This window comes from Ornithorhynchus anatinus, chromosome 15 (genome assembly GCF_004115215.2).
Source record: "Ornithorhynchus anatinus isolate Pmale09 chromosome 15, mOrnAna1.pri.v4, whole genome shotgun sequence".
NCBI classification, from domain to species: Eukaryota; Metazoa; Chordata; class Mammalia; order Monotremata; family Ornithorhynchidae; genus Ornithorhynchus; species Ornithorhynchus anatinus.
Window position 1 is genome coordinate 14,327,127 of NC_041742.1, and position 26,921 is coordinate 14,354,047.

General features: G+C 52.1%; 1 protein-coding gene across 1 annotated transcript in view; it reads right to left on the reverse strand.

Annotated features, from left to right (window-relative positions):
- Positions 1 to 26,921, reverse strand: part of IL1RAPL1 (interleukin 1 receptor accessory protein like 1) — a 527,816-nt gene that overhangs the window by 436,699 nt on the left and 64,196 nt on the right. Inside the window, exon 2 of the mRNA XM_029080057.1 lies at positions 3,878 to 3,983. Within this exon, the coding sequence (XP_028935890.1) occupies positions 3,878 to 3,959 (82 nt within the window). The 5' untranslated portion in view covers positions 3,960 to 3,983. The remainder of the gene's footprint in view (positions 1 to 3,877; positions 3,984 to 26,921) is intronic.

Genomic DNA, 26,921 nt, shown 5'->3' on the forward strand with positions numbered 1-26,921 from the left:
GATTACTAAGTGCCGGGCTGGACACAAGCCGATCGGGTTGGACCCAGTCCCTGCCCCAGGTGGGATTCACAGTCTCCAGCCCCATTTTACAGGTGAGATAATGGAGGCACAAAGAAGTCAAGTGCCTTGCCCAAAGTCACACAGCGGACACGCGGCGGAGCCGGGATTAGAACCCATGACCTTCTGCCTCCCGGGTCTGTGCTCTGTCCACTACGCCAAGCTGCTTCTCTAAAAAAGCATCGCTAAGGGTTAGAGAACACCTGGGATGCTTGCATGGAAAGTAAGTGCTTAACACATACCACAGAGAAAGATACCATCACCGACTATAACCTATCGGACAGTGCCGGATACAGAGGCGGGGTAAGGCCTTGGAGTCCGAGGACCTGGGTTCTAATCCCATTTCTGCTGATTGCTTGCTGTGTGGCCTTGGGTAAGTCACTTCACTTCTGTGTGCCTCAGTTTCCTCAACCGCAAAACGAGGATTCGATACCCGTTCTCCCTCTTATTTAGATCGGGAGCCTCCTGTGGGACCAGAACTGAGTCCACCCTAATTAACCTCTACCGACCCCAGCGCTCTGAAGAGGGTAAGTTATGCGTTAAGTGCTTAACTTTTTTTAAAAAACCCACGACGGCTTTTTCGCAGTCTATCGAAACAGTCCTACGACACTGGAAATGAGCCAAAGAAAGGGGAAAGAATGCACTGCCTTGCTATGGAAGGACAAGTCAATAACGTTGCTCTTTTTATTTTCAACATTCTCCTCTATTAGAGATGCTGTCATTTTGTCTAGGACGTGTGTTTTCATCACCGGTACTGGCAGGGATGAGACAGCAACGGTCAAATGAGGGAACGTTCTTCTGACGCCGGCAGGGAATGTGTCTGTGATATTCTTATAGCACACTCTCCCAAATGTTTAGTAAAGTGCTCCGTTCAAAGCAGGCGTTCAATAAATACCTCTGATCGAGTAACTGACATCGCCCTCCGATCTGGGCACGGTGGAGAGACGGTGGAATGCCGGGAGGTGGAGTCGGGCCAGACAGGGGAGCCACAACGAAGCGTTGGGAATAGCGTTCTCCACAGAGTGAGTGCTCGTTAAATGCCGCTGAGTGATGTATTGACCCCGCCCAGCTGTCTGGGTGTAATATAACACGGAGTAGACGGTCGAATTACGAGCCACAACCAAGTCCCCGTACACGGTGGAGAGCGGGATCGCAACCCTCGTATTAGCGGAGAGCTGCTTAACTGATTATTGCTTGAAACGGTAGGATATTTGCCCAGCCAAACCTACTATTTCCCCAAACAGTGAGCACGATGTCGACGGGACCGAGCCGAAGCCCAGAGAAAAGGAAGCAGGCACCGTTCTCTGTGCATCCCGTCCTTCTCTTCCGATTTCTCTCCTCCCATGATCTCCCTCCCGTCCCTGCCTTCTTCTTTAAACTCGGGAGCGCTGTACAAATACCCTGAAAAAAGCACCTCTGTAACCCTCTGGTGGCCCAGTACCTAAGAATCAAGAGCCTCTCCCCTGCGGCGACGGATCCGTGATACACCTTTGACAAATTCGACGTCTGCCTGTGCGCATCTTAGATCAGATGCTCCTTAACAGAAAATCTAGCAGATTTTCTAGAAATCTAGCCGAAAAAGTATGTAAAACTTCCACACGTATAGCACGACCTGTTTAGCTCACGATTCATGCCTCTTTTCACCGGCGACGAAGCGGCGATCGATCTCCGCCTCACAACCCCTCTCGGGCCCGCATCCCAATCTCCCCTCAATCACCTGCTACCGAGTTCCCCATCGGACTTCCTCGACTCCCTCAAAAAACCAACTGAGGTTATCTGGCGGGAAAATCCGTTGAGTACTGAAAAGTGAAACTTCTCCAGGAGTATCCGCGGTCTTGAGAATTTTTATTTTCTGATCGAATGCTCAGAGATGTTTGCAAATGAAAACCTGAAGAACGATCGAAACTCATTTAAGTTTTCATCTTAATTCCTTCATCGGCAAAGTTTATAACCGGCTATTAGAGTTTTAATGTGTTTCTTAAATTAATAGCAATGGGGGAGTGAGTCAATGTGAGAAAAAGCAATACATCTCCAGCATGAAGACAGAGATCTCCCATTGTTTCAAATTAAGAGCGTTAATGAGTTACACGTAACTGGTTCTTCTTGCTTATTAAATAACCATATGTTGACATACATCTATCCACTATCTGAAGCAATTCATCCTAATAGCGAAAGATGAGCATCGACTCCGGATGTTCACTGTAGACGGCCCCAAAACCGAGAAGCGACGTGGTACTGCGGACGCTGGGAAGAGAGCCCTGGTTTATCAATCACAAACTCCTGCCCAGTTCCACCAGTAGGTCTTCACCCCCAAGATCCCGAGGCTACGTCAGAAGGACCGATTGGAAAAATCAGATCGAAGGCGAGGAACCGAGTGAAATTCCCTAAGTTTGCTCAGCCCCGTTTTACAGATCACCCAAGGCAGGGAGATCACACCACAGAGCTAAGGAGACCAAGACGAGGCCCGCAAATGCCACCCTCCGCGACCGGTTCCCGAGATTGGTACGGAAGGGCGGTTTTGCCGAGGCAGGATACCGAGGAGTTTTTCCAAAGACGAGGCGCTCCCGTCACAGGCCGTGGGGGACGGACGTGGGACGGCATCCAAAGGGGCGGGCCGACGTTTCTACCACGTCTCTTGGAAACATCACGGTCCCCGAGAAGGAAACCGAGTCACAAGGAGGATCGGCCATTTCCAGACGGGTTCTCGATCCCTCCTAGGCAGACTTCAGCCCGAGAACACCAGATGACTACGTCACCCGGCGGAGTATCAGAGTACTAAACTGTGGCTCGGAGGTTTGAAAGGATTAACAGAGTTTCCAGGGGTCAGTTGGGAATCATCGCGGGAGTAGCTTCAAATACTTGAGCCTAAGTGCCCCGAAGTATCCCGCGGAACGCACAGAAATCATCGAGAAAAAGGAAGTGCTCTTTAAAATCCCACAAAGAAAACTGGCTTAGGAAGCGTTTTCCAGACATTAACAAAACTTTTCCCGGCAAAATTTCAGGCTCCCGGTAGTCTACTTTCGAGGTTGCTTTAGCGCACACCTTACATTTCTCAGCGAAGGGGAATGTAACATTGCAAAAATCAAGGCAGTGGCAAGAAGGACAGAGAATTCTACCATTGGAAAGCACTTTATCAAACCTCCTGGCTTTCTGGTTTAGTTCACGCTCAACTCCCTACTGCAAGAGGTTCATTTATACTTGAGTGCTTTTGAAAAATACGAGATAAAGACTGAAGTTTGCAAAATTTCCTTTCCAAGCCGTACTGGTACTCCACTTTTAAGAGTTACCTACTAAATTATGTGGGTTATTATTTCCCAAGGTATTTGTTTTAATAGCCTCGGTGCTTGTTGGAAATAATTGTACATTTTAAGTCATCAAACTCACCTGGAACGTGAACCTAAAGGAAAAAAAAAAAAGGGTCTGTCCTAGAAACAGCTTCAGGAAAAGGAGCTTCCAAAGTCATCGCGTACATTAACGCAGCAGAGGAGGCCGATCCTAAAACTGCGCAACACTAAAACGCGCAACACACAGCCCGGGCGGAGAAAGGCTGGGGACAGACAACAGATTTTCCAAAGCAAACCTGCTAAAATGATTCTATTTCCCTGCAGCCCGGATCTTGGGCTCTGGACAGGTTGCTGTTCCCTCAACAGTAGTCGAGGCTTTCCTGCTAGACGAGTAGCCAAACCGCTTTTGAGCTTGCCCAAACGCACGCGGAAAGCTCCCAGGGATGCGTCGCCGTCACGGCGACCTGACGGGTGGGGGAGGGATGGGGAGACGGAGGTCGAGGAGACGCATTCACAGCCCGCGTGCAGAGACTTACCTGAGCCTCTCTTCGTCACAACCTTCAGGCTCTGGGTGAACGTAGCGTACAAGAGAATCAAGTGTGGGCTGGGCGCTTTCATTGTCCACCTCCTCAAGGCCGTTCCCTAAAGGACCGAGAACAACAGAAATAATTCAGGAGGGTATTCAAAGCCTCGTGTCTGCGCTGTCTTCTGAGCGGAGCAGAAGGAAATGAAACGTGACCCGAGTGCTGCTCCCCTACGTCCTAAATGAACTGGGGAGTCCCGATCCCGGCTCCGCCCCTTGCTGGCTGTGTGACCTCGGGCAAGTCGCTGAGCTTCTCTGGGCCTCGGTTTCCTCATCTGTACGGTGGGGAATCCAGTACCTGTTCCTCTACCTTCTTAGGTTGTGAGCCCCATGTGGGGCAGGGACTGTGTCTCAATCTCTGGATACTATATCTTACCTCGGTGCTTGGCACATGGTAAATGCTTTAATGATAACAATATTCATAATAATCACGGTACCCGTTAAGCACTTACTACGTGCTAGGGATATCAGTTAATGAGGTTGGACACAGTCCCTGTCCCACATCAGGCTCACGCTCTTATCCCCATTTTACAGATGAGGTAATTGAGCCGCAGAGAAGGGAAGCGACTTGCCCGAGGTCACACAGCAGACATGTGGCGGAGCAAGGATCGGAACCCAGGTCCTCTGACTCCCAGGCCCATGCTCTATCCATTAAGCCACGCCGCTCCCTCCTAAAAATAATACCATGATCATAATTATTATCACTGTTTTTAATAATATTAAATGGCGGGGGGAGACCATTACCAACCCGCTCCCAGGAGATGCAGAGCGAGGAAACAACCTAAGTTATCTCACTTTGACAGAGCGATCTAACATCCACTTGGGCATCCAAAATTTCCAGTCATGGAGAGTCTACAGTCACGCACATGCAAGTACTTTCAAAAGACCCTTTGAAGGGCATCCGGTTTCTAATCGCTAGAGTCCCCGGGCCAACGCAAGCGACATGTCCACGGCTACTCCCGCTGGCTTTGAAACCCTTACTCGGACGAAAATATTCCCCCACCCCGGCCAACGACCTGCAGTGCCGCCTCTCTTCACGATAAAATGAACCAGAGGGCATCTCCTCTTGTTGCCCACTCCCCGGGGATTATCCTCCTCCTCCGATTTTGCACCTTCTCCCCACTTTCTCTCCTCCTCCCCAGGGATGCCTTCTGAGGCCGAGAGGACGGAAGGGGCACCGGGTGACCAAAGGGCCTCGCTTCTTCCCCGGCCCCAACTCCGTTCGTCCGTTAGCCGCTGACGTACGGCACGCTGACCGATTTTCTCGGTATTTTTGCCCTCGATTCACTGATGTGCGCAGTAGGATGCTCGGCCTATTTTCCGTTCGCAGAGAGACAAAGACACTTCTTCCTCCCCAGATGCTCCAGCCCATCCTCGGTCGACCCCTTCGTCAGACCGCGGCGGGGAAGAAAAAGCCAACGGGAGAAACCCAGCCTGCGGATTTCAGAAGATGGGCATTTCCCCAACAGGCGATCTGCGTCCTCGGGCGAACGATTCCCCCGCCTTTCGAAGTCGGATCTGGCCATATTTCAACACACATGCTTAAGCAGCGAAGCCTAGTGGATAGAGCACGTGCCCGGAAGTCAGAAGGACTTGGGTTCTAATCCCCGGCTCTGCCGCTGGCATGCTGGGCGAACTTGGGCAAGTCGCTCTCTCGGTGGAAAGCGCCCGGGCTTGGGAGTCAGAGGACACGGGTTCTCATCCCGGCTCCGCCACTTGTCTGCTGTGTGACCTCGGGCAAGTCACTTGAGTTCCCTGTGCCTCATTTACCTCATCTATAAAATAGGGACTAAGACCATGAGCCCCACGTGGGACGACCTGTTCACCTTGTATCTAGCCCAGCGTTCGGAACGGTGTTTGGCACACAGTAAGCGCTTAACAAATAGCATCCTTTGTTTTTATTTTTTACTTTTCTCCAGGACTCAGTCCCCCCATCTGTTAAATGGGGATTGAGACGCTCCGCATCATGTGGAACGGGGACTGTGCCCACCAGTTTAGGCCCTTATCTACCCCGGCGCTTAGAACAGCGCTCGATACGTTGTACACGCTTAACGGATACCGTCATCGTCCTCATCCTACTTCAGAAGTTGCCACAAAGCCTTGAAAAAGAGGATGGATCTCCCACCCGGCTCAGGCCCCGGGCCCGACTCTAATCGCTCCTCAGGTCCTGTGTTCCACGGCCCACAAGTCCCCCTTTCCCAGGCACCGAAGCAGCTGACGTCCCAAGACATTCTTCCGTCGTTACTTTCTGACTCCGGCTTGGAAACCGGTTGTTGCTCGTCGGGAGCCTGATAGACGCTAGCAGCGGAGAGAGGATCTGAAAGGACGCTCCGCCACCTCCCCGCCTAAACCGGCCATCGCACTCCATTAGGGATTCTTTCTTCTTTAAGAGGGTGAACAGGCCAAGGGCCCGGAATGTATCGAACCTTTAAATAGGTCAGAGAAACCGAAATTGGGAAAAATCAAAACCGGAGCGGCCTGATCCTCTCCTTCGGAGACCGGAGGAGACAATTAGCTGGAGGTTGGTCGTCGAGGGTTCAGAAATGAAACCCCCCCCAAACCTCATCCCGCTTACAAGAGGCAATTACCTGCAGCTAACCGGAGCGCGGAGGAAGAGATCGCCTGAAGAGTTTAGGATCCGCCACAGGCAATTACTCATCTGTTGCTTGCCGGATCGTAATTCCCACCCTGGAGTGGACTGCCCCAATTGCAAATACTTTCCTCAAGCGCTCCAAATCCCCCATCGGAGAGTCTCCTCACCTCTCGACGACAGAGAAGCCTCATGGTCCGGTGGACCGAGCCCGAAGCTGGGAATCTGCCAAGATCCGCCCTTTCCTCTCCATCCAAACCGCTACCTTGTTAGTACAGCCGCTCATCCTATTCCGACCGGATTACTGCAATCAGCCTCCTTTCTCATCACCCGACCTCCTGTCTCTCCCCACTTCAGTCTATACCTCATTCTGCTGCCCGGATGATTTTTCTACAGAAACGTTCCGGGCACGTCACCCCCCCTCCTCAAAAATGTCCGCTGGTTGCCTATCGACCTTCCTATCGGCCCCAAACTCCTCACTGTTGGCTTCAAAGCTGTCCATCCCCTCGCCCCCTCCTACCTCACCTCCCATCTCTCCCACTCTATCCCAACCCGCCACCCCGCTCCTCTGGGGCCGCTCACCTCCTCCCTGGGCCACGGTCTCGCCCGGCCCGCCGTCGACTCCCGGCCCGCGTCCTACCTCTGGCCTGGAGCGCCCTCCCTCCTCGCCTCCGCCAAACTTTGCCCCCTTCAGAGTCCTACTGAGAGCTCACCTCTTCCAGGAGGCCTTCCCAGACTGAGCCCCCCTTTTCCTCTGCTCCTCCTCCCCCTTCCCATCACCCCAACCTCCTCCCTCTGCTCTACCCTCCTCCCTGCCCCACAGCTCTTATATATATATATATATATATGTACATATTTATTCTATTTATTTTATTAATGATGTGTATATGTCTATAATTCTATTTATTTATATCGATGCTATTGATGCCTGTTTACTTTAATGTCTGTCCCCTGCCCCTTCTAGACTGTGAGCCTGTTGTTGGGTTTGGATTGTCTCTATTTCTTGCAGAATTGTAGGTTCCAAATGTTTAGTACAGTGGGAGGGAGAGAGGGAGGGAGGGAGGGAGGGAGGGAGGGAGGGAGGGAGGAAGGAAGGAAGGAAGGAAGGAAGGAAGGAAGGAAGGAAGGAAGGAAGGAAGGAAGGAAGGAAGGAAGGAAGGAAGGAAGGAAGGAAGGAAGGAAGGAAGGAAGGAAGGAAGGAAGGAGGGAAGGAGGGAGGGAAGGGAGGGAAGGGAGGGAAGGGAAGGAAGGGAAGGAAGGGAAGGAAGGGAAGGAAGGGAAGGAAGGGAAGGGAAGGAAGGGAAGGAAGGAAGGGAAGGAAGGAAGGGAAGGAAGGAAGGGAAGGAAGGAAGGGAAGGAAGGAAGGGAAGGGAAGGAAGGAAGGGAAGGGAAGGAAGGAAGGGACCTGAGTGCCAATCGCTTCTCCACCACTTCTCTGCTGTATGACCTTGGGCAGGTCACTGGATGCGTCCAACCCGATTTGCTTGTATCCACCCCAGGGCTTAGGTCAGTGCCTGTCGCGTAGTAAGTGCCGAGCAAATCGATGTCCACAATTATGATGATGATGATTATTCTCTGTGCCTCAGTTACCTCATCTGTGAAATGGGGATGATGACGGTGAGCCCCTTGTGCCCAGAGTGACTTCACCTCCGTCCCCAGGTGGGTGATGAAGTGAAGAGAATGGCTTAGCGGAAACGACCACGGGCTGGGGAGTCCGAGGTCGTGGGTTCTGATCCAGACTCGGCCACTTGTCAGCTGTGTGACTTCGGGCAAGTCATTTCCCTTCTCTGTGCCTCAGATAAAATGGGGATTAAGACTGTGAGCCCCACGTGGGACGACCTGCTGAGTCTGCGTCTACCCCAGCACTTGGAACAGTGCTTGGCACACAGTAAGCACTTAACAAACACCATCATCACCGTGGTGAAGTGGGCTTCTCCCACGGAGAGGCCGGATGATGTCAGTCAGAGGGAATTCTAATCATTTAATGGCATTTTATTGAGCACGTGGCGCGGAGCACTCTATCAAGTGCGTGGGAAAGTACGACACGACCGATTCGATACACACGATCCCTTGCCCACAGTCTGTCAGACAATTGTATCCGTTGTGTGCTTGCTGTGTGAGGGCCCTGTACTAAAGCGCGTGGAGAAGCAGCATGGTATAGTGGACAGAGCCCAGGCCCGGGAGTCAGAAGGTCATGAGTTCTAATCCCAGCTCCACCACTTGTCTGCCGCTTGACCTCGGGAAGTCAATTCAATTCTCTGTGCCTCAATTACCTCATCTGCAAAATGGGGACTGAGACTGTGAGCCCCACAGGGGACCGGGACTCTGTCCAACTCCATTTCCCGGTCTCCACAGTGCCTGGCACGTGGGAAGTGCTTAACAAATACCATCATCATCATTATTAATATTATTATTACACTACAATATAATAGTCCCTGTCCACACGAGCTTACCGTCTAGGGGAGCTGCTAATAACAATAAAAATCATTCCCTCAATCATATTTGTTGAGCGCTTACACGTGCAGAACACCGCTTAGGAGAGTACGGTACAAGAGGGCCGGTAGACACGTTCCCGGAGGCGGGATAGCATAAACCACCTCCCTTGACGCGTTATCAGGATCTGTCGGGGTATTTTCGCATTGCAAACGTCCCTTTGGCCTTGCCAGAAAATGTGAATCGTCGCTGTTTTGGAGCGTTTTATCCCCTCTGGCCAGCTGCACGGGATAAGAGATGAGACAGAAGTTCAGAGAGCTGGGGGAACTCCGAACCCTACGACCAACTTCTCCATTCCGCGGTCTCGGAGAGAGAACCTCGTGTCGGCTGTTGAGGAAACTGGGAGGGAGCCGGAGACCCACTCGTCTAATTCCCGGCTGAGGCTACCAGGGGGATTTTTGTTTGCTCTTGGAAAATCTCTCCGAAAAAATTCCCCGCACGAGAACAATAAAGACACGGAAGCCATTCGTTCGGCATTTGATATTGTTCAAGCACGGTGTGAAGCACTGGGGCAATCGATCATTCAACCCAGCAGCACTGTGCTCTACAGCGCAGAGCATGGACCCAGGAGTCAAAGGACGTGGGTTCGAATCCTGGCTCTGCCAGGTCTCCGCTGTGTCAACTCGGGCCAGTCACTTGACTTCTCTGTGCCTCGGTTACCTCATCTGTAAAATGGGGATTAAGACTGTGAGCTCCAAGTGGGACGGAGGATGAGTCCAACCTGATTAGCTTCTCTCTCCCCAGAAGCTAAGTACAGTGCTTGGGACATAGTAAGTGCTTGAGAAAGACCATAAAAAAATTATGGTATTTACGGCGCTCACACTGTGTGCAGAGCACTGTACTACGTGGCTAAGTACAAGACAGTCACATCATTGACCATTTTATCATACACTAGGCGGCATGGCCCAGTGGACAGAGCACAGAACGGGGAGAAAAGATAATACTGATGATCCCGACTCTGCCCCTTGTCAGCTGTGTGACTGTGGGCAAGTCACTTCACTTCTCTATGCCTCAGTTCCCTCACCTGTAAAATGGGGATGAAGACTGTGAGCCTCCCGTGGGACAACCTCATTCCCCCGTATCTACCTCAGTGCTTAGAGCAGCGCTCTGCACGTAGTAAGCGCTCAACAAATACCAACATCATCATCATTATGATGACAGTGACTGTGTGCCAAGCACCGCACGAAGCGGTACGGTAGATACGAGACACGTCGGACGCCGTCCCTGTCCTACCTGGGGGGGAGGTCACAGTCTAAATTAGAGGGACTAGGACTTAATCCCCATTTTACAGTTGAGGTAACTGAGGTACAGCGAAGTTAGGTGACTTGCTCGAGGTTACACCGCAGGAAATTGGGGGAGAGGGAATTAGAACCCAGGTCTTCTGACTCCCACGCCTGTCCCCTCTTCACTAACTGGTGGTATTTGTTAAGCGCTTACTATGTGCAAAACACTGTCCTAAGCGCTGGGGGATACAAGGTGATCAGGTTATCCCACGTGGGGCTCACAGATTTAATCCCCATTTGACAGGTGAGGTAACTGAGGCACAGAGAAGTTACGTGACTTGCCCAAAGTCACACAGCTGGCAAGCGGGGGAGCCGGGATTCGAACCCATGAACTCTGACTCCCAAGCCCGGGCTCTTTTCACCGTGCCACGCTCCTTCTCTAACTAGCCTTCACTAGACTGCTGCTCTATCTGGCTTCTAATCCAGGAGCTCCCACTGCCTACTGTGTGACTTCGAACAGGTCATTTAACCTCTCTGTGCCTCGGGTTTTTCATCTTTAACACGGGCAAAGTTCCCCTCTCCTGTTTTCCCTCTCCCTTAAAATGTCATCCCCGTCTGGGCCAAGGACAGGGGCTCACCTGATGGTCTTAAAACTTGCCCTCGAGCTTAGCACGGCGTTTGACACATAGTAAGTTCTTAATATCATCATGGTTATTAGCAGGACTATTATTGCAGCAATGAGCTCCTAAACTCGGATTTCACCCAAATCATTTTTTCTAGGAACATCCCCAAGTACCCGGATGAACACTGTTCAAGCTATCGTGGCTTGACCCGAGTCGGGAAGTAAAAATCGAAACCTGGGGTTTAGACACCTGATCAAATACGATTACCAGACCACAGCATGGCATAATGGACCCGACACCGGCCCGGGAGCCGAAATGTCTAATCCCAGCCCCGCCACACGTCTGCTGTGTGACCTTGGCCAAGTCCCTTCGCTCCTCTGGGCCTCAGTTACCTCGTGTGCAAGATGGGGATCGGTCCCGGGAGCCCCACTTAGGACAGGGACCGTCTCCAACCGAATTTGCCTGTGTCCACCCCCGGCTCGATACGGTGCCTGACACGGAGAAAGCGCCTAATGCCGCAACGATGATGGTTACCTCACGGAAAATACCACCTACGCCGTCTAAAACACGGTCCTTCTTTGAGACAACTTGGCAGAAAAAGATCCTGCACGCCAAGTGATCTGTTTGGCTGGGTCGATACGAAAAACTGCCTTCTGAATCGGTGTTCGGCGTTAAGTCGTGGTGTGTCGGAGCGGCGGTGACTTCACGGCGTCTTTGCCGATAATGTCGCATTCGCATCTGGCTTTGAACATATTGCTTTGCAACTCGTTTCCATGTGTTCTACTGACAACATTTTAATGAGGCAGGGAGGGGAAAAAACCATCAGCGCGAAAATGTACGTGGATACAGTTAGAGAGGGCAAACAAGTTAATGGATGATGCTCCCCCTAACGCGGTGTGGGAACTTGGGCGTATTCCGATTTGAGGGAGAGATTCATCGCGATCTATGGTATTTACTAAGCGCTTACCATGCGCCAGGCACTGTGCTACATGCTGGGTTGGATAGTTCTAATCCCGGCTCAGCCAGTTGCCTCCTGTGCGACCGTGGACCGGTCGCCTGTCTGCCCCGTACTTCGGTCTCCTCGTTCGTAAAATGGGGATTAAATACTTGCTTTCCCTTCTATAAGACCGTGTTCTACCAGATTATCTTTTATTTTTTTTTAAATGGTATTTGGTACAACACGTAAGGCGCTCTACTAAGCGCCGGGGTGGAGGCAAGTAAATCAAGTTGGACCCAGTCCCTGTCCGACATGTCTTAAACCCCATTTTACAGATGAGGAGACTGAGACGCGGGGAAACGTAGTGACCGGACCAAGGTCACACAGCAGACAGGGGGTGGAGCCGGGATTAGAGCCCAGATCTTCCGACTCAAAGGCCCGCGCTCTATCCTCATGGCCACACTGCTTCTCTTAGTGATCTTAGTGGAAGGCTATGCCAAATCCATCTATCCACCTGTCAACCGGGGCGGACGAGGAGGAAGAGGGTCGCCCAACGGAAAGTTTCCGGGCCTGCGAGTCGGAGGGCCCGGCTTCTACTCCCGGCCCCGCCGCGTGCCCGCCGTGGGACCTAACTTCGCTTCTCTGTGCCTCGGTTTCCTCATCAGGAAAGAGATCCGACGCCTCTCCGCTCCGCCGCTTAGGCCAGGAGCCCCCCGTGGGACAGGGACCGCGTCTGACCTGATTATCTCAGAGCCACCCCGGCGGCGCTCGACATATAGTAAGCCCTTAAATACCATAAACTGATTACGGTGATGATAATAATAACAACGATTATTATTAGCAGGCCCCAAAGCTATCCGTGACACGTGTCTGGATCCGAACCTGGACTCCGAGTGACTCGAAACTAGGTCATATGCTGCACACCTGCTCCACGCGGAGCACTGGGAGAATATAATAGCCGACAAAGGCCATCTCTGTCTTTACTGATTTTAACAATTATCACGGTATTTGTTAAGCGCTTACTATTCCAAGCACCGGGGTGGATGCGAGGTGATCACGTTGGCCCACGTGGGGCTCGCGGTCTTATTCCCTATTTTCCAGATGAGGTCGCTGAGGCCCGGAGCAGCGGAGCGGCTGGCCCAAGGTCACCCGGCAGACAAGTGGCGGAGCTGGGATTAGAACCCGTGACCTTCGGATTTCCGGGCCCGTGCTCTCTCCGCTGGGCCGGGCCCGGAGGGGATGCGGAATGATTTACAGGTGGGAGGCAAGGAAAATGGAAAATGGCGAAGTGTGAAAACGGGAGCTTAAACTTTGGAGTGTTGACACCAGTACGTACGAAACCGCGGTATCCGATCGTCGTCGGCTTTAAAGCGCTCAATCGCTTTGCCCCGTCCTACCTCACCTCGCTGCGCTCCTCCCAGGCCCCGGCCCGAACTCTTCGCTCCTCTAATGCCACCCTGCTCACTGCTCCTCCACCGCGTCTATCTCGCCGCCCAACTCTCGCCCACGTCCCGCCTCCGGCCCGGAACCCGCCCCTCCGTATCCGACAGAGGATCACCGTCCCCACCGTCGAATCCTTGCGGAAGGCCCAATGTCTACTGAGAAAATCATCTTTTTAAATGCAATCGAAAAGTAGAAGTGGAGGGGTTGGGTGTCATCTCGAGGCTATTTCATTCATTCAAGAGTATTTACTGAGCGCCTACTGTGTGCAGAGCCCCGTACTAAGCGCTTGGAATGTACAATTCGGCAACAGATAGAGACAGTCCCTGCCCAGTGATGGGCTTACGGTCTAACTGGGGGGAAAAAATTATAACGTTGGTATTGGATAAGCACTTAATAAATTAAGGGTAGATTCAGGATAATTGGGTCGTCCCACGTGAGGCTCACAGTTAATCCCCATTTTCCAGATGAGGGAACTGAGGCGCTGAGAAGTGAAGGCACTTGCCCACGGTCAACCAGCTGACAAGTGAGAAGCGGCGTGGCTCAGTGGAAAGAGTCCGGACTTGGGAGTCAGAGGTCATGGGTTCGAATCCCGGCTCTGCCACTGGCCAGGTGTGTGACTGTGGCCAAGTCACTTCACTTCCCTGGGCCTCAGTTACCTCATCTGGAAAATGGGGACGAAGACCAGGAGCCCCACATGGGACAACCTGATTCCCGTGTCTACCCCAGCGCTTTGGAACAGTGCTCTGCACACAGTAAGCGCTTAGCAAATACTAACATTATTAAGCGGCAGGGCCGGGATTCGAACCCGTGACCTCTGACTCCCAAGCCCGGGCCCTTTCCACCGAGCCACGCTGCTTCTGCCAACTAGGCCCTCATTTCCTCTTCTCCCACATCCTTCCGCGTCGCCCTTGTTTTTTAATTTGCTCCCTTTCTTCACCCCTCCTTCAGCCCCTCACCACTTTCCAATTTGTATCCGTAATTCAATCATTTATATCCACGTCAGTCTTCCCCTCTAGACTGCAAACTCACTGTGGACGGGGAACAAGTCTACCAACTCTGCTATACTGTACTCTCCCAAGCGCCTAGTACAGAGCTCTGCCCATAACAAGTGCTCAGTGGAAAGAGCATGGGCTATGGAGTCAGAGGTCAGGAGTTCGAATCCCAGCTCTGCCACTTGTCAGCTGTGGGACTGTGGGCGAGTCACTTCACTTCTCTGTGCCTCAGTTCCCTCATCTGGAAAATGGGGATGAAGACCGTGAGCCCCCACGCGGGACGACCCGATTTCCCCCGTGTCTACCCCCAGCGCTTAGAACGGTGCTCTGCACATAGTAAGCGCTTAACAAATACCAACATTATTATTAAGTGCTCAGTAAATACGAACGATGTTCTGATTGATTGCTGTAGACGATCACGCTGCGGGGAAGGCGTCCCGGAGGAAACGTGACCTGGATAACGCTTTGACGGTGGGGAGCGGGCTGGTCTCGCACGCATGGTCGGGGAGGGAGTTAGCGGAGTGCTTGGCACACAGTCAGCACTCAATAAATACCATTTAATGACGGAGCTCCAGAGGAACTTCTACGAGACAGGAACGTGAGAATTCTAACATCATGTTGACTGACTCTACCCTTCCCTCCCAAGTGCTCAGCGCAGTGTTCTACACATCGTGGGTTCCCCTGAAACGCTACTGACGGAACCCTCTACGATAATGTTAGCATTTGTTAATGATGTTAGTATTCGTTGAGCGCTTACTCTGTGCCGAGCACTGTTCTAAGCGCTGGAGTAGACACGAGGGAATCAGGTTGTCCCACGTGGGGCTCACAGTCTTAATCCCCATTTTACAGGTGAGGGAACTGAGGCCCAGAGAAGTGACCTGCCCCAAGTCACACAGCTGACAAGCGGCAGAGCCGGGATTGAGGGCTTGCTGTGTGCAGAGCACTGTGCTAAGCGCTCGGTCGATTTTATGATGACTCAACGTCCACTGAGAAGCAGCGGGGCTCAGTAGAAAGAGCACGGGCTTTGGAGTCGGAGGTTATGGGTTCGAATCCAGGCTCTGCCACTTGTCAGCTGTGTGACTGGGGGCAGGTCACTTAACTTCTCTGGGCCTCAGTGACCTCATCTGTACAATGGGGATTAAGACTGTGAGCCCCACGTGGGACATCCTGTGTCTACCCCAGCGCTTAGAACAGTGCTCTGCAAATAGTAAGCGCTTAACAAATACCAAAATTATTATTATTATCCACAGGCTCCCCGCTGAGGCCTACTACAGTGCTCTGCGCACAGCGGGCGCTTAATAAATAAGCGGGATTAAGGCCAAATCCCATCCCCGTTGCGGACCGCGACTTCTCCGGAGCCGACGCTTCCCCTCCCGCCTCCCCCAGAGCCCCAAAGAGACAGCACACGGCTCCTCCGTAGCATTTTGCGTAGAACAATTATATACCAGAATTGTCATCATTTAATTAATATGGAAATGATTCCAGCATCAGCAATTTGCAATGTCTCCTAATCATCTCCCGAAGTTTATTGAATTGCGTGGGTGACTTGGAATACCGGGTTCGGCCGCCAAATGCGATTTATGGCGTTAAAGCGGGCCCGTTAATGGACTCCGAGGCCCCGAGAGATATTTTTTGGCCTTTTAAAATGAGAGATGGGGCTCCTGTTGAACGGATACCTGCTCGGTCACCCCAACAGACACACGGCAGACATATACGCTTGCACGGAAATGAAGGCAAGTTCTTTCTCTTTTGAGATCCAGACCTCGAACCCTTTCTTCGTTTGCATCTGTTAAGCGTCTACTATGTGCCAGACACTGGACTGGAGGCTGGGGTAGATACAAGTTAATTAGGTTGGACGCACTCCCTGTCCCACGTGGGGCTCACGGTCTTAAACCTCCTTTTAAAGATGAGGGAACTGAGGCACAGACAGGTTGAGTGACTTGTCCAAGGTCACACAGCGGACAAGAGGCGGAGCCGGGATTAGAGCCCAGGGCCTCCTGACGCCCAGGTACGTGCTTTATCCGCTAGGCCACGCCGCTGCTCTCCTCCCTTGACTTTCCGGTCAACCGGCGGTCGGATGTTCTTTTCATTCGCTCGTATTTATCGGGCGCCTACTACGTGCAAATTACCGTACCGAGGGGACCGTGGATTTGGGGCCCGCAGCGAGGCTCAGCTGGGCCGAGAGCCGCTTTACCTTTTCCACGGCAATGAGCCAATCCCAACTGAGATCGCTCGGGGAACTTGAGGAAAATGGAAATGGAGGTCAGGTCGATCTGGCGTGGAAGGACAAAAATCCATACACACTACGTTGAAGCGCCATCTAGCCCTGCCAGATCATCGGGAGGTGGAAACATTTAGAGGTTCAAATCGGCACTGCGCCGGAACATCGACGGAGAGAATCGTCCCTTTCAACGCAATCGAAAAGTAGAAGTGGAGGGGCGGGGTGTCATGGCGAGTTTCCTATTCCTTAGTCGTCATCGAAATCCCCGTCTCCTCCAGGAAGCCTTCCCTGATTAGCTCCTCCCCTCCCCATCTTCTTCTCTCTCCTTCGCATCCCTTTAACATTTGAGTCTTTATGAGCTCGAGAAGCAGCGTGACTCGGCCGACGGACTCCGGGCTCGGCAGGCGGAGGACGTGGGTTCTGATCCTGGCTCTGCCACCTGCCTGCCGGGTGACCCGGGGCAAGTCACTTCACTTCTCTGGGCCTCAGGTACCTCATCTGGAAAATGGGGAGGAAGACCGTGGGCCCACACGGGACGACCTGATTACCTCCAGCGCTTACAACAGTGCATGGCACATACTGAGCGCTTGACAGATACCATAATAATAATAATAATAGTGGAAGAACCATTTATGGCAAGGACCAGTGAGAAGCAGTGTGGTCTAAAGGAAAGAGCGCAGAACAAAGAATCAGAAAACCTAGGTTCCGATGCCAGCTTCAACCCTGGCCTGTTACATGATCTTAAGAGAGCCATTTAATTTCTTGGTGACTCAGTTTCCTCATCTGTAAAATGGAGATTAAATACCTGTCCTCTCTCCCTCTTAGACTGCAGGCTCTGCGTAGGTCAGGGATAGTGTCTGATTCCCCCCATCAGACCGTAAGCCCGTCAAAGGGCAGGGACCGTCTCTATCTGTTACCGATTTGTCCATTCCATGCGCTTAGTACAGTGCTCTGCACATAGTAAGCGCTCAATAAATACTGTTGAATGAATGAATCTATTTAAGTGGTATATGTCCTAGGTCTTAGTAGGGTATATGCCACCTGGTAAATGCTTAATAAGTTCAATGACTAAGGTGATAAGCATCTGGGAAGCGGCGTGGTCTAACGGATAGAGTCAGAAGGACCTGGGTTCTAATCCCAGCTCCGCCGCTGGTGCGCTGTGTGACCTCGGGCAGGTCACTTGCATGCTCTGGGCTTCAGTTCCGTCATCTGCAGAAGGGAGATTACGACTGTGAGCCCCATGTGAGAGAGGGACAACCAACACGGTGACCCTCTAACAATAATGTTGGCATCTGTTAGGCGCTTACCATGTGCCGAGCACTGTTCTAAGCGCTGGGGTGGATACAGGGTCATCAGGTCGTCCCATGTGAGGCTCACGGTTAATCCCCATTTTACAGATGAGGTAACTGAGGCACAGAGAAGTTAAGTGACTTGCCCACAGTCACTTGGATATCCACCTGACATCAGTGGATAGCTAGAAAAAATTGTTTTTATCGAAGACGAAGGTACGATCTCACGTGTACCTTATTCATAATAATCGCCCATCTTGATAACCGACCTCACACTGGCCATTATGATGAACAAAGTCAATCCTGATACCAATAATAGCGATATCTGTTGAACGCTTAGCCCGCGCCAAGCACTGTACTAAGCACTCGGGTAGATAGGAACAAATTGGGGTGGATACAGGCCTTGTCCCTTGGGGGGGGCTTTCATTCTAAGGGGTCTTAAGTGGGTGAAGTGATCGCAGTGACAAAGAAGAGGTCGTCTGGGTCATCTTGGCTTTCACTTCCATTTCCCTCCTACTTAGAACGCGAATCTCACGTAGGACAGGGACCGTGTCCAACCTAATTAATTTGTATCTCGCCAAGAGCTCAGAACAGTGCTGACACACCGTCAGCGCCCAACAAATCCCCTCCCGAGAGAAACGATTAAATTCCGACCCACGGTTCCCTCTGCAACAGTTGCGACAACGCCGGGTCGCAGAAGTGGAAAACAGATATCTTTTTTGGATTTGACATCGCGGCGCTAGCGAGAAGAAGGGCGCGCCCGAGGTCGGTGATGTTGAAGACGTGTTCTCCCCCATTTCGTTTTATTTGAATTGTGTCTTCGGGATTGTACGATCTCCTCGATTTATCGGGGGTTCACGCTGGCGCGGGAGTCGAGACCGTCGGAAACCCTCAGAGCTGGCGTTACGGGGCTGGGGGGACGGGCTCTCGGTTCATTTATTCATTCGATAGTATTTACTGAGCGCTCACTATGTGCAGAGCACCGTACTAAGCGCTGGGAATGTACAAATCGGCACCAGATAGAGACGGTCCCTGCCCTCTGACGGGCTTACGGTCTAATCGGGGGATTTATTCATTCAGTGGTATTTACTGAGTGCTTACCGTATGCAGGGCACTGTACTGAGCGCTCAGAGAACCTAATACAACAGTAAACAGACACATTTCCTGCCCGTGACGAGCTTACCGTCCCCCTTCTGAGTCTCTAGGAGGGCCACCCCCTGGATGATGAGGAGGCTGAGGAGGAACCAGAAAAACGTCATTTCCTGAGTTGGCCTGAACTCGATCAATGTTGGTATGTGTTCAGCGCTTACTACGTGCAGAGCACTGTTCTAAGCGCTGGGGTAGACACAAGGGAATCAGGTCGTCCCACGTGGGGCTCTCAGTCATAATCCCCATTTTACAGATGAGGCCCAGAGAAGTCGTGACTTGCCCACGGTCACACAGCGGCATTCGAACCCATGACCTCTGACTCCCAAGCCCGGGCTCTTTCCACCGAGCCACGCTGCTTCTCTAGCTCCCAGCTCTCTTTAACTCTTACCTCTCTTAACTCCCAACGCCTCAAGTGTCTCCCGGGGACACTTTCTGTGTTATTCCTACAGTCCGGTAAGTAGCTGCCCTGGAGAGGAAAAGCAAGTCGTAACTGCTTCCACTAGAGTGGAAACTCCTTTTCACCAGGAAATGGGTCACTTCTTCATTCGCTACATCCCAAGTGTTTGAATGCTTGTGGTTCTTATTTATTTTTTCATGGTACTTGCTGTACGCTTACTACGTGACCGCCACTGTAATAATAACCACGTTGGTATCTGTTAAGCGCTTACTATGTGCAGAGCACCGTTCTAAGCGCTGGGGCAGACGCAGGGGAATCGGGTCGTCCCACGTGGGGCTCACGGTCTTAATCCCCATTTTAATAATAATAATGTTGGTATTTGTTAAGCGCTTACTATGTGCCGAGCACTGTTCTAAGCGCTGGGGTAGACACAGGGGAATCGGGTCGTCCCACGTGGGGCTCGCGGTCTTAATCCCCATTTTACAGACGAGGGAACTGAGGCGCCGAGAAGCGAAGTGACTCGCCCGCAGTCGCACAGCCGACAAGTGGCAGAGCTGGGATTCGAACTCATGAGCCCTGACTCCAAGGCCCGTGCTCTTTCCACTGAGCCACGCTGCTTCCCTAGCCACGCTTACAGACGAGGTCACTGAGGCGCAGAGAAGTGAAGTGACTCGGCCACAGTCACACAGCTGACAAGCGGCAGAGCCGGCATTCGAACCCATGACCTCCGACTCCAAAGCCCGTGCTCTTTCCACTGAGCAACACTGCTTCTCCACTGTAGCAAGTACTGGGGTAGATGGAAGACAATCAGGTTGGACACTGTCCATGCCCCTAAAGAAAATAGAAAACTTGGGAGAAGAGACATGACCTAGTGGATGGAGCACAGGCCTGGGAGTCTGAACTATCTGGGTTCATTCATTTGTTCAAGAGTATTTATTGAGCGCTTACTACTGCTAATAATAATGTTGGTATTTGTTAAGCGCTTACTATGTGCAGAGCACTCTTCTAAGCATTGGGGTAGACACAAGGGAGTCACGTTGTCCCACGTGGGGCTCACAGTCTTAATCCCCATTTTACAGATGAGGGAACTGAGGCACAGAGAAGTGAAGCGACTCGCCCCCAGTCGCACAGCCGACAAGCGGCAGAGCGGGCATTCGAACTCATGATCTCTGACTCCAAAGCCCGTGCTCTTTCCACTGAGCCGCGCCGCTTCTCCTACAGTGTGCGGAACACTGTACTAAGCGCTTGGAATGTACAAATCGGTAACGGATAGAGACAGTCCCTGCCCTCTGATGGGCTGACGGTCTAATCGAGGGAGACAGACAAGAACGATGGCAATAAATAGAATCAAGGGGATGACAGTAGCAAATAAATAGAATCAAGGTGACGTACATCTCCTTAACAAAATAAATAGGGTTCTAATTCTGGATCCACCACTTCGCCGCCGTGTGTGACCTTGGGCAAGTCACTTAAAACCAAGTCATGTTCTCTCCTCACAGGTGATCTCTCACACAAACACAACCCCCTCCCTCACACCAACACACCCCAAAACACCCCTTCTCACACCCCCCCCCCCCCCCCACAGAAAACATCCCATCTAAACACGTTCGTCGCAATTCAAACTGCAAGAAATCCAGGGTCCGGTCGGGTTTTCAATTAGACCCGTTCTTTCTCCCTGGATTCCCCAAACAGCCGCCCATCTGCACAGCCCATTAATGGTCCTGGTCATTAACACCGCGGAGAGAAGTTCAAGGTGCCTCATAAGCCCAGACTTTTATTTGGCTTTACGAATTTCAGATGGAAACTTGGTTATTGTAGTGTTTAATGTGCCAGCGTTCTAAGCAATTGCATTAAATGGACTGTGTAAATGAAAGGACAAACAAACCAGAGCCGCAAAAAAACCCATCCTCCCACCAGCTTGCTTTTAATGAAAGAAACCAGAGAACGCTTCTATAAGGACATCGCTTCTCCGTTCAATTATTGCCTGAATCAGCCCAAGACAAAAATGTCTTCCCCATGAGTCACATCTGATTTTGCATCTTAAAAATCTCATCTTCTCTGAGGAGAACTGCAGCCACTCATAACAAGAGAACGCCAACGTTAGAGAAGCGGCAAGATCTAGGGGATAGAACCTAGACCTGGGGGTCACAAAGACCCGGGTTCTAATCCCGGCTCTGTCGCTCCCTTACTGTGTGATCTCGGGCAAGTCACTCAACTTCCCTGGGCCTCGGTTCCCTCCTCTGTAGAATGAGAATTAAGACTGAGGGCCCCACGTGGGACAGAGACGGTGTCCAACCCAACTATCTTGCATCTACCCCAGCACTTCAAACGGCGTCCGGCCCACAGAAGACGCCAAACAAATATCATTAAAAAATTAATAAGAGTTCCGCCACAGTGCTTGACCGTAAGCTTGCCGAGGGTCAGTTCTGGGTCTCTTCCTCCAAGACACTTCCCAAGCGCTTTGCTTGGAACACCGCGCGATGGTGGAGTGGTCCGTTAGGAGAGACAGACGTCGTGAAGTCCAGATTTTGGGGCGGTGTTGGGTTTTTTTTACATGTAGGATTTGTTTACCCTCTCAGGATGGCACCTGGAGAGTTTCCAGTACCCTACCTGCCTCGGGCAAGGGAGGGAGAGCCAAGGAGAGGCCTACCCATTCCCTTCTTAGCTTGGCCAGTGGCTGATAATCATCATGTTGGTACTTGTCAAGCGCTTACTATGTGCAGACCACTGTTCTAAGCGCTGGGGTAGATACAGGTAATCAGATTGTCCCGCGTGAGCCTCGCCGTCTTCATCCTCATTTCACCGATGACGTAACTGAGGCACGGGGAAGTGAAGTGACTCGCCCACAGTCACCCAGCTGACAGGTGGCAGAGCCGGGTTTCGAACCCATGGCCTCTGACTCCCAAGCCCGGGCTCTCTCCACTGAGCCACGCTGCTTCTCAGATGGCTAGCGAGCGGGAGGCCGTCGGCTACAAGTCAAAACTTACTGCCACTGTTCTTCTCTGTCCGTCTCCCCCGATCAGGCCGTAAGCCCGTCAAACGGCGGGGACCGGCTCTATCTGTTGCCGACCTGTTCATTCCAAGCGCCTAGGACGGTGCTCTGCACATAGTAAGCGCTCGATAAATACTATTGAATGAATGAATGAAAACTCCCCTGTGCAGGACAGGGGCGGCATGGGGGAGAACTGAGGGTGGAGAGTCAAGCTGACCGCGCGGAAGGAGGCACTGGTAAACTAATTCCGTATTTTGACCGAGAAAACTCCACGGATAAACGGTCTCGATGACTGCAGGTGGAGACCGGGGCACTGCGGGAGAGTCGCGTCGATGGAGTCGCGATGGCTCAGAGGCGGCTCGACGGCGTCAGACGAGACACGGACCTCTTGATGACTAACACTGCGGCGCTGTGCCGAGGATCCATCAAGAAATCGATGGCATTTTCTGAGCGCTCACTATGTGCAGAGCACTGTACCGAATGCTTGGGAGAGTTCAATGATCAGAATTCCCTACCCGGAGGGAGATGACAGTTTAGACGACTCTCCCAAACGCTTAATCCAGTGCTCCTACACACAGCGAGCCCTCGGTAAATATGACTGTAAGCCCGTCAAACGGCAGGGACCGTCTCTATCTGTTGCCGACTCGGTCATTCCAAGCGCTCGGTCCGGTGCTCTGCACGTAGTAAGCGCTCGATAAATACTACTGAACGAATGAATAAACACCTTTGATTTAGTGATCGGTCGATCGAGGTGGTGGTGTTCCCCAGAGAACAATGGGCACTTGCCGGATTAGCCTCTGCAGTCTTTGTTGCCCCTGCTATTTATTTTTTAAATTTATTTTATGGTATTGGCTAAGCGATTACTAATAGGTCAAACACTCTTCTAAGCCCTAGGGTAGAAAATGGAAAATGGGGTCGATTCTACTTACCGTGATTACGCTGCCCTGTTTTTGTCCGTCTGTCTCCCCACCTTAGACTGTAAATCCGTCAATGGGCAGGGATTGTCTGTATCTGTTGCCGAACTGTCCATTCCAAGCGCTTAGTGCAGTGCTCTGCCCATAGTAAGCGCTCAATAAATACTACTGAAGGAATGAATGAATGAATGAAAGAATGAATAAGAGTTCATTAGGTCAGACACAGTCCCCGTGCCTCACGGGGCTCACAGTCTAAGCAGGCGGGAGTTCAGTGACCTGCCCAAGGTCACACAGCAAACAACTGGAAGAGGTGGGATTGGAACCCAGGTCCTTTGGACTTCCAAGCCCGTACTCTGTCCCCTAGGCCATGCGGCTACTCCAGCCAGCTGTTTTTCAGGATTCCTGCTCGGCTCCTTTACCTCGCGAGATGCTCCAGGCCGTTCTTGGGAGAAAATTCTGCCCAATTCACAGCAGAAGCCCAGCAGGTGGAACCGGGACTGGAACCCAGGTATCCAATCGATGGATCCATCGACTGCACTTACTGAGCGCTTACTGTGCTAAGCATTTGGGAGATTACAATATAGCAGAGCCGGTGGACCTAGTGGATCTATCCGCTAATCCACGCTGCTTCTCTTCACCTATAGTAAATCCCGATCAGATGGCTTCTGACGATAATCCTATTAATGACGGTGATAATAGTGCTAAAGATATTTTTTAAGGGCTTATTAGGCATCAGGCACGGGGGTGGATCCAAGGAGATCAGACACGACAGGGTCCTTGACCCGCACGGGGCTCCCAATCTAAGGGGGAGGTGGAACAGGTATCAAATCCCCATTTTCCAGATGAGGAAAGTGAGGTACAGAGCAGGAAAGTGACACCAGGCAAGGGGCGACACCAGAATTAATAATTATAATAACGATAACTGCGGCATTTGTTAAGTGCTTACTGTGTGCCAGGCCCTGTACTAAGCACTGGGGTAATAATGTATTTTTCTGTTAAGCGCTTACTATGTGCAGAGCACTGTTCTAAGCGTAGGGGTAGATACAGGGTCATCAGGACGTCCCACGTGAGGCTCACAGTTAATCCCCCATTTTACAGATGAGGTCACTGAGGCACAGAGAAATTAAGTGACTTGCCCAAAGTCACACGGCTGACAAGCGGCAGAGGCGGGATTCGAACCCATGACCGCGGACTCCCAAGCCGGGGCTCTTCCCACCGAGCCACGCTGCTTCTCTAAATACAAGCAAATCAGGTCGGACACTGTCCCTGTCCCACGTTATTATCGTGCTGGTATTTGTGAAGCGCTCGCTATGTTCCGAGCACTGTCCTGAGCGCTGGGCTAGACACCAGGTTATCCGATTGTCCCACGGGGGACTCGCGGTCTTCATCCCCATTTAACAGATGAGGTCACCGAGGCACAGAGAAGTGAAGCGACTCGTCCAAAGTCACCCAGCTGACACGTGGCAGAGCCGGCATTAGAACCCACAACCTAGGACACCCAAGCCCAGGTGCTTTCCACCAAGCCACGCCGCTTCTCTAATACTTCTCACGTGGGGTGGTCCGTCTCAATCCCATTTTACAGATGAAGTAACCGAGGCACAGGGAAGTAAAGTGACTTACCCAAGGTCACACAGCCCTGGGTCATGCTGCTGCTCTGATACCTCAGACTAACTCACTCTCTACCTGTTCACGGAAGCAGCCTGCCCTGGGGGCAAGAGCACAGGCCTGGGTTCGAATCCCCGCTCCACCAACTCCCTGCTGTGTGACTTTGGGCAAGTCATTAACCTTCTCAGTGCTTCAAGTTGCTTCCTTTGGCCACTGGTCAGCTGTGTGACTGTGGGCGAGTCACTTCGCTGTGCCTCAGTGACCTCATCTGTAAAATGGGGATCAACTGGGAGCCTCCCGTGGGACGACCCGATGACCCTGTATCTCCCCCAGCGCTTAGAACGGTGCTCGGCACATAGTAAGCGCTTAACCAACTCCAACATCATGATAATAATGAGTCATTATTGTACTTACTAAGCCCTTACTACGTGCCAGGGACTGTACTAAGCGCTGGGATAAATAGAAGCAAATCCTTGTGGACACGGTCCCTGCCCCACATTATTAACGTGGTGGTATTTGCTAAGTGCTTACTAGGTGCCGAGCACTGTTCTAAACACTGGGAGAAATACAAGGCTATCAGATGGTCCCACGTGGGACTCCCGGCCTTCATCCCCATTTTACAGATGAGGTCACTGAGGCACACGGACGTGACTTGGCCCAAGTCACACAGCAGACAAGTGGTGGGGCTGGGATTAATGATAATGGGATTTGTTAAGCGCTTACTAGGTGCGGAGCACTGTCCTAAGCGCTGGGACGGGGATTAAGCCTGTGAGCCTCATGTGGGACAACCTAATTACCCTGTACACCCCAGAGCTTAGAACAGTGCTCTGCACATAGTAAGCCCTTAATAAATATCAACATTATTAGCAGTAGTAGTATTACAGGGTCATCGGGCGGTCCCACGTGAGGCTCGCAGTTAATCCCCATTTTCCAGATGAGGTAACTGAGGCCCAGAGAAGTGAAATGACTTGCCCGCCGTCACACAGCTGACAAGTGGCGGGGCCGGGCTTCGAACCCACGACCTCGGACTCCCAAGCCCGGGTAACTGAGGCCCAGCGACACACAGCGAGCGCTTAAGAAATACCAGGGACGAAAGAAAATAAAAGAGGACGACCGGACCGCTTTAATCAACGGAGTCGGGGCAGATCTCGGCACGTCGGCGCGACGGCTTTAAGGATCGGCATCTCCTGAAAATCACCGTTTTCTAGATGGCTTTTAAATATCTCTGGAGCGGAGTCGGCTTGACCTCTTTTTCTCTTCGGGCCTAAACGGGCAGTTTTCACTCGGAATGCCGCAACCTTTCTCCAGTCTCCTGAGATGGCACCACTTCCGCCTGGACGGGCACTGGGAAAAAGCAGCTTTTTTCTAGGTCAGAGGCTGCCTCGGAGAGCTTTACCGACGGCGTCTCCCATTCACACTCGCGGGGATCATCCCTCTAGACCGTAAACCCCTCCTCTGGCCTAAGTTGGTGGCGGGCAGGGAACGTTTCCGTGGATTCCGTCTTGTGGCCTCCGGCGCTCGAGAACTACGATGGATGATTTTCTGCGCTTCAGCCCACCTAATCTCGTCCTCGTTCCCCTCGACTCTCACTCCACTTGGCCAGTCTGCGAACCGAGAGAAGCAGTGCGGCTCAGTGGAAAGAGCCCGGGCTTGGGAGGCAGAGGTCAGGGGTTCAAATCCCCGCCGGGCCGCCTTTCAGCTGCGTGACTCTGGTCGCTCAACCTCTCTGTGCCTCCGTTACCTCCTCTGGAAAACGGGGACGAAGACTGTGAGCCCCACGTGGGACAACCTGATCACCTGGTAATAATGTTGGTATTTGTTAAGCGCTTACTATGTGCAGAGCACCGTTCCAAGCGCCGGGTAGATACAGGGTCATCGGGTCGTCCCACGTGAGGCTCCCGGTTAATCCCCGTTTTACCGATGAGGTAACTGAGGCCCAGAGAAGCGAAGTGACTCGCCCAGAGTCACACGGCCGACAAGCGGCAGAGCCGGGAGTCGAACCCATGACCTCTGACTCCGAAGCCCGGGCTCTTTCCACTGAGCCGCATTGCTTCCTAATAATAATGTTGGTATTTGTTAAGCGCTTACTATGGGCGGAGCACTGTTCTAAGCGCCGGGGAGGACACGGG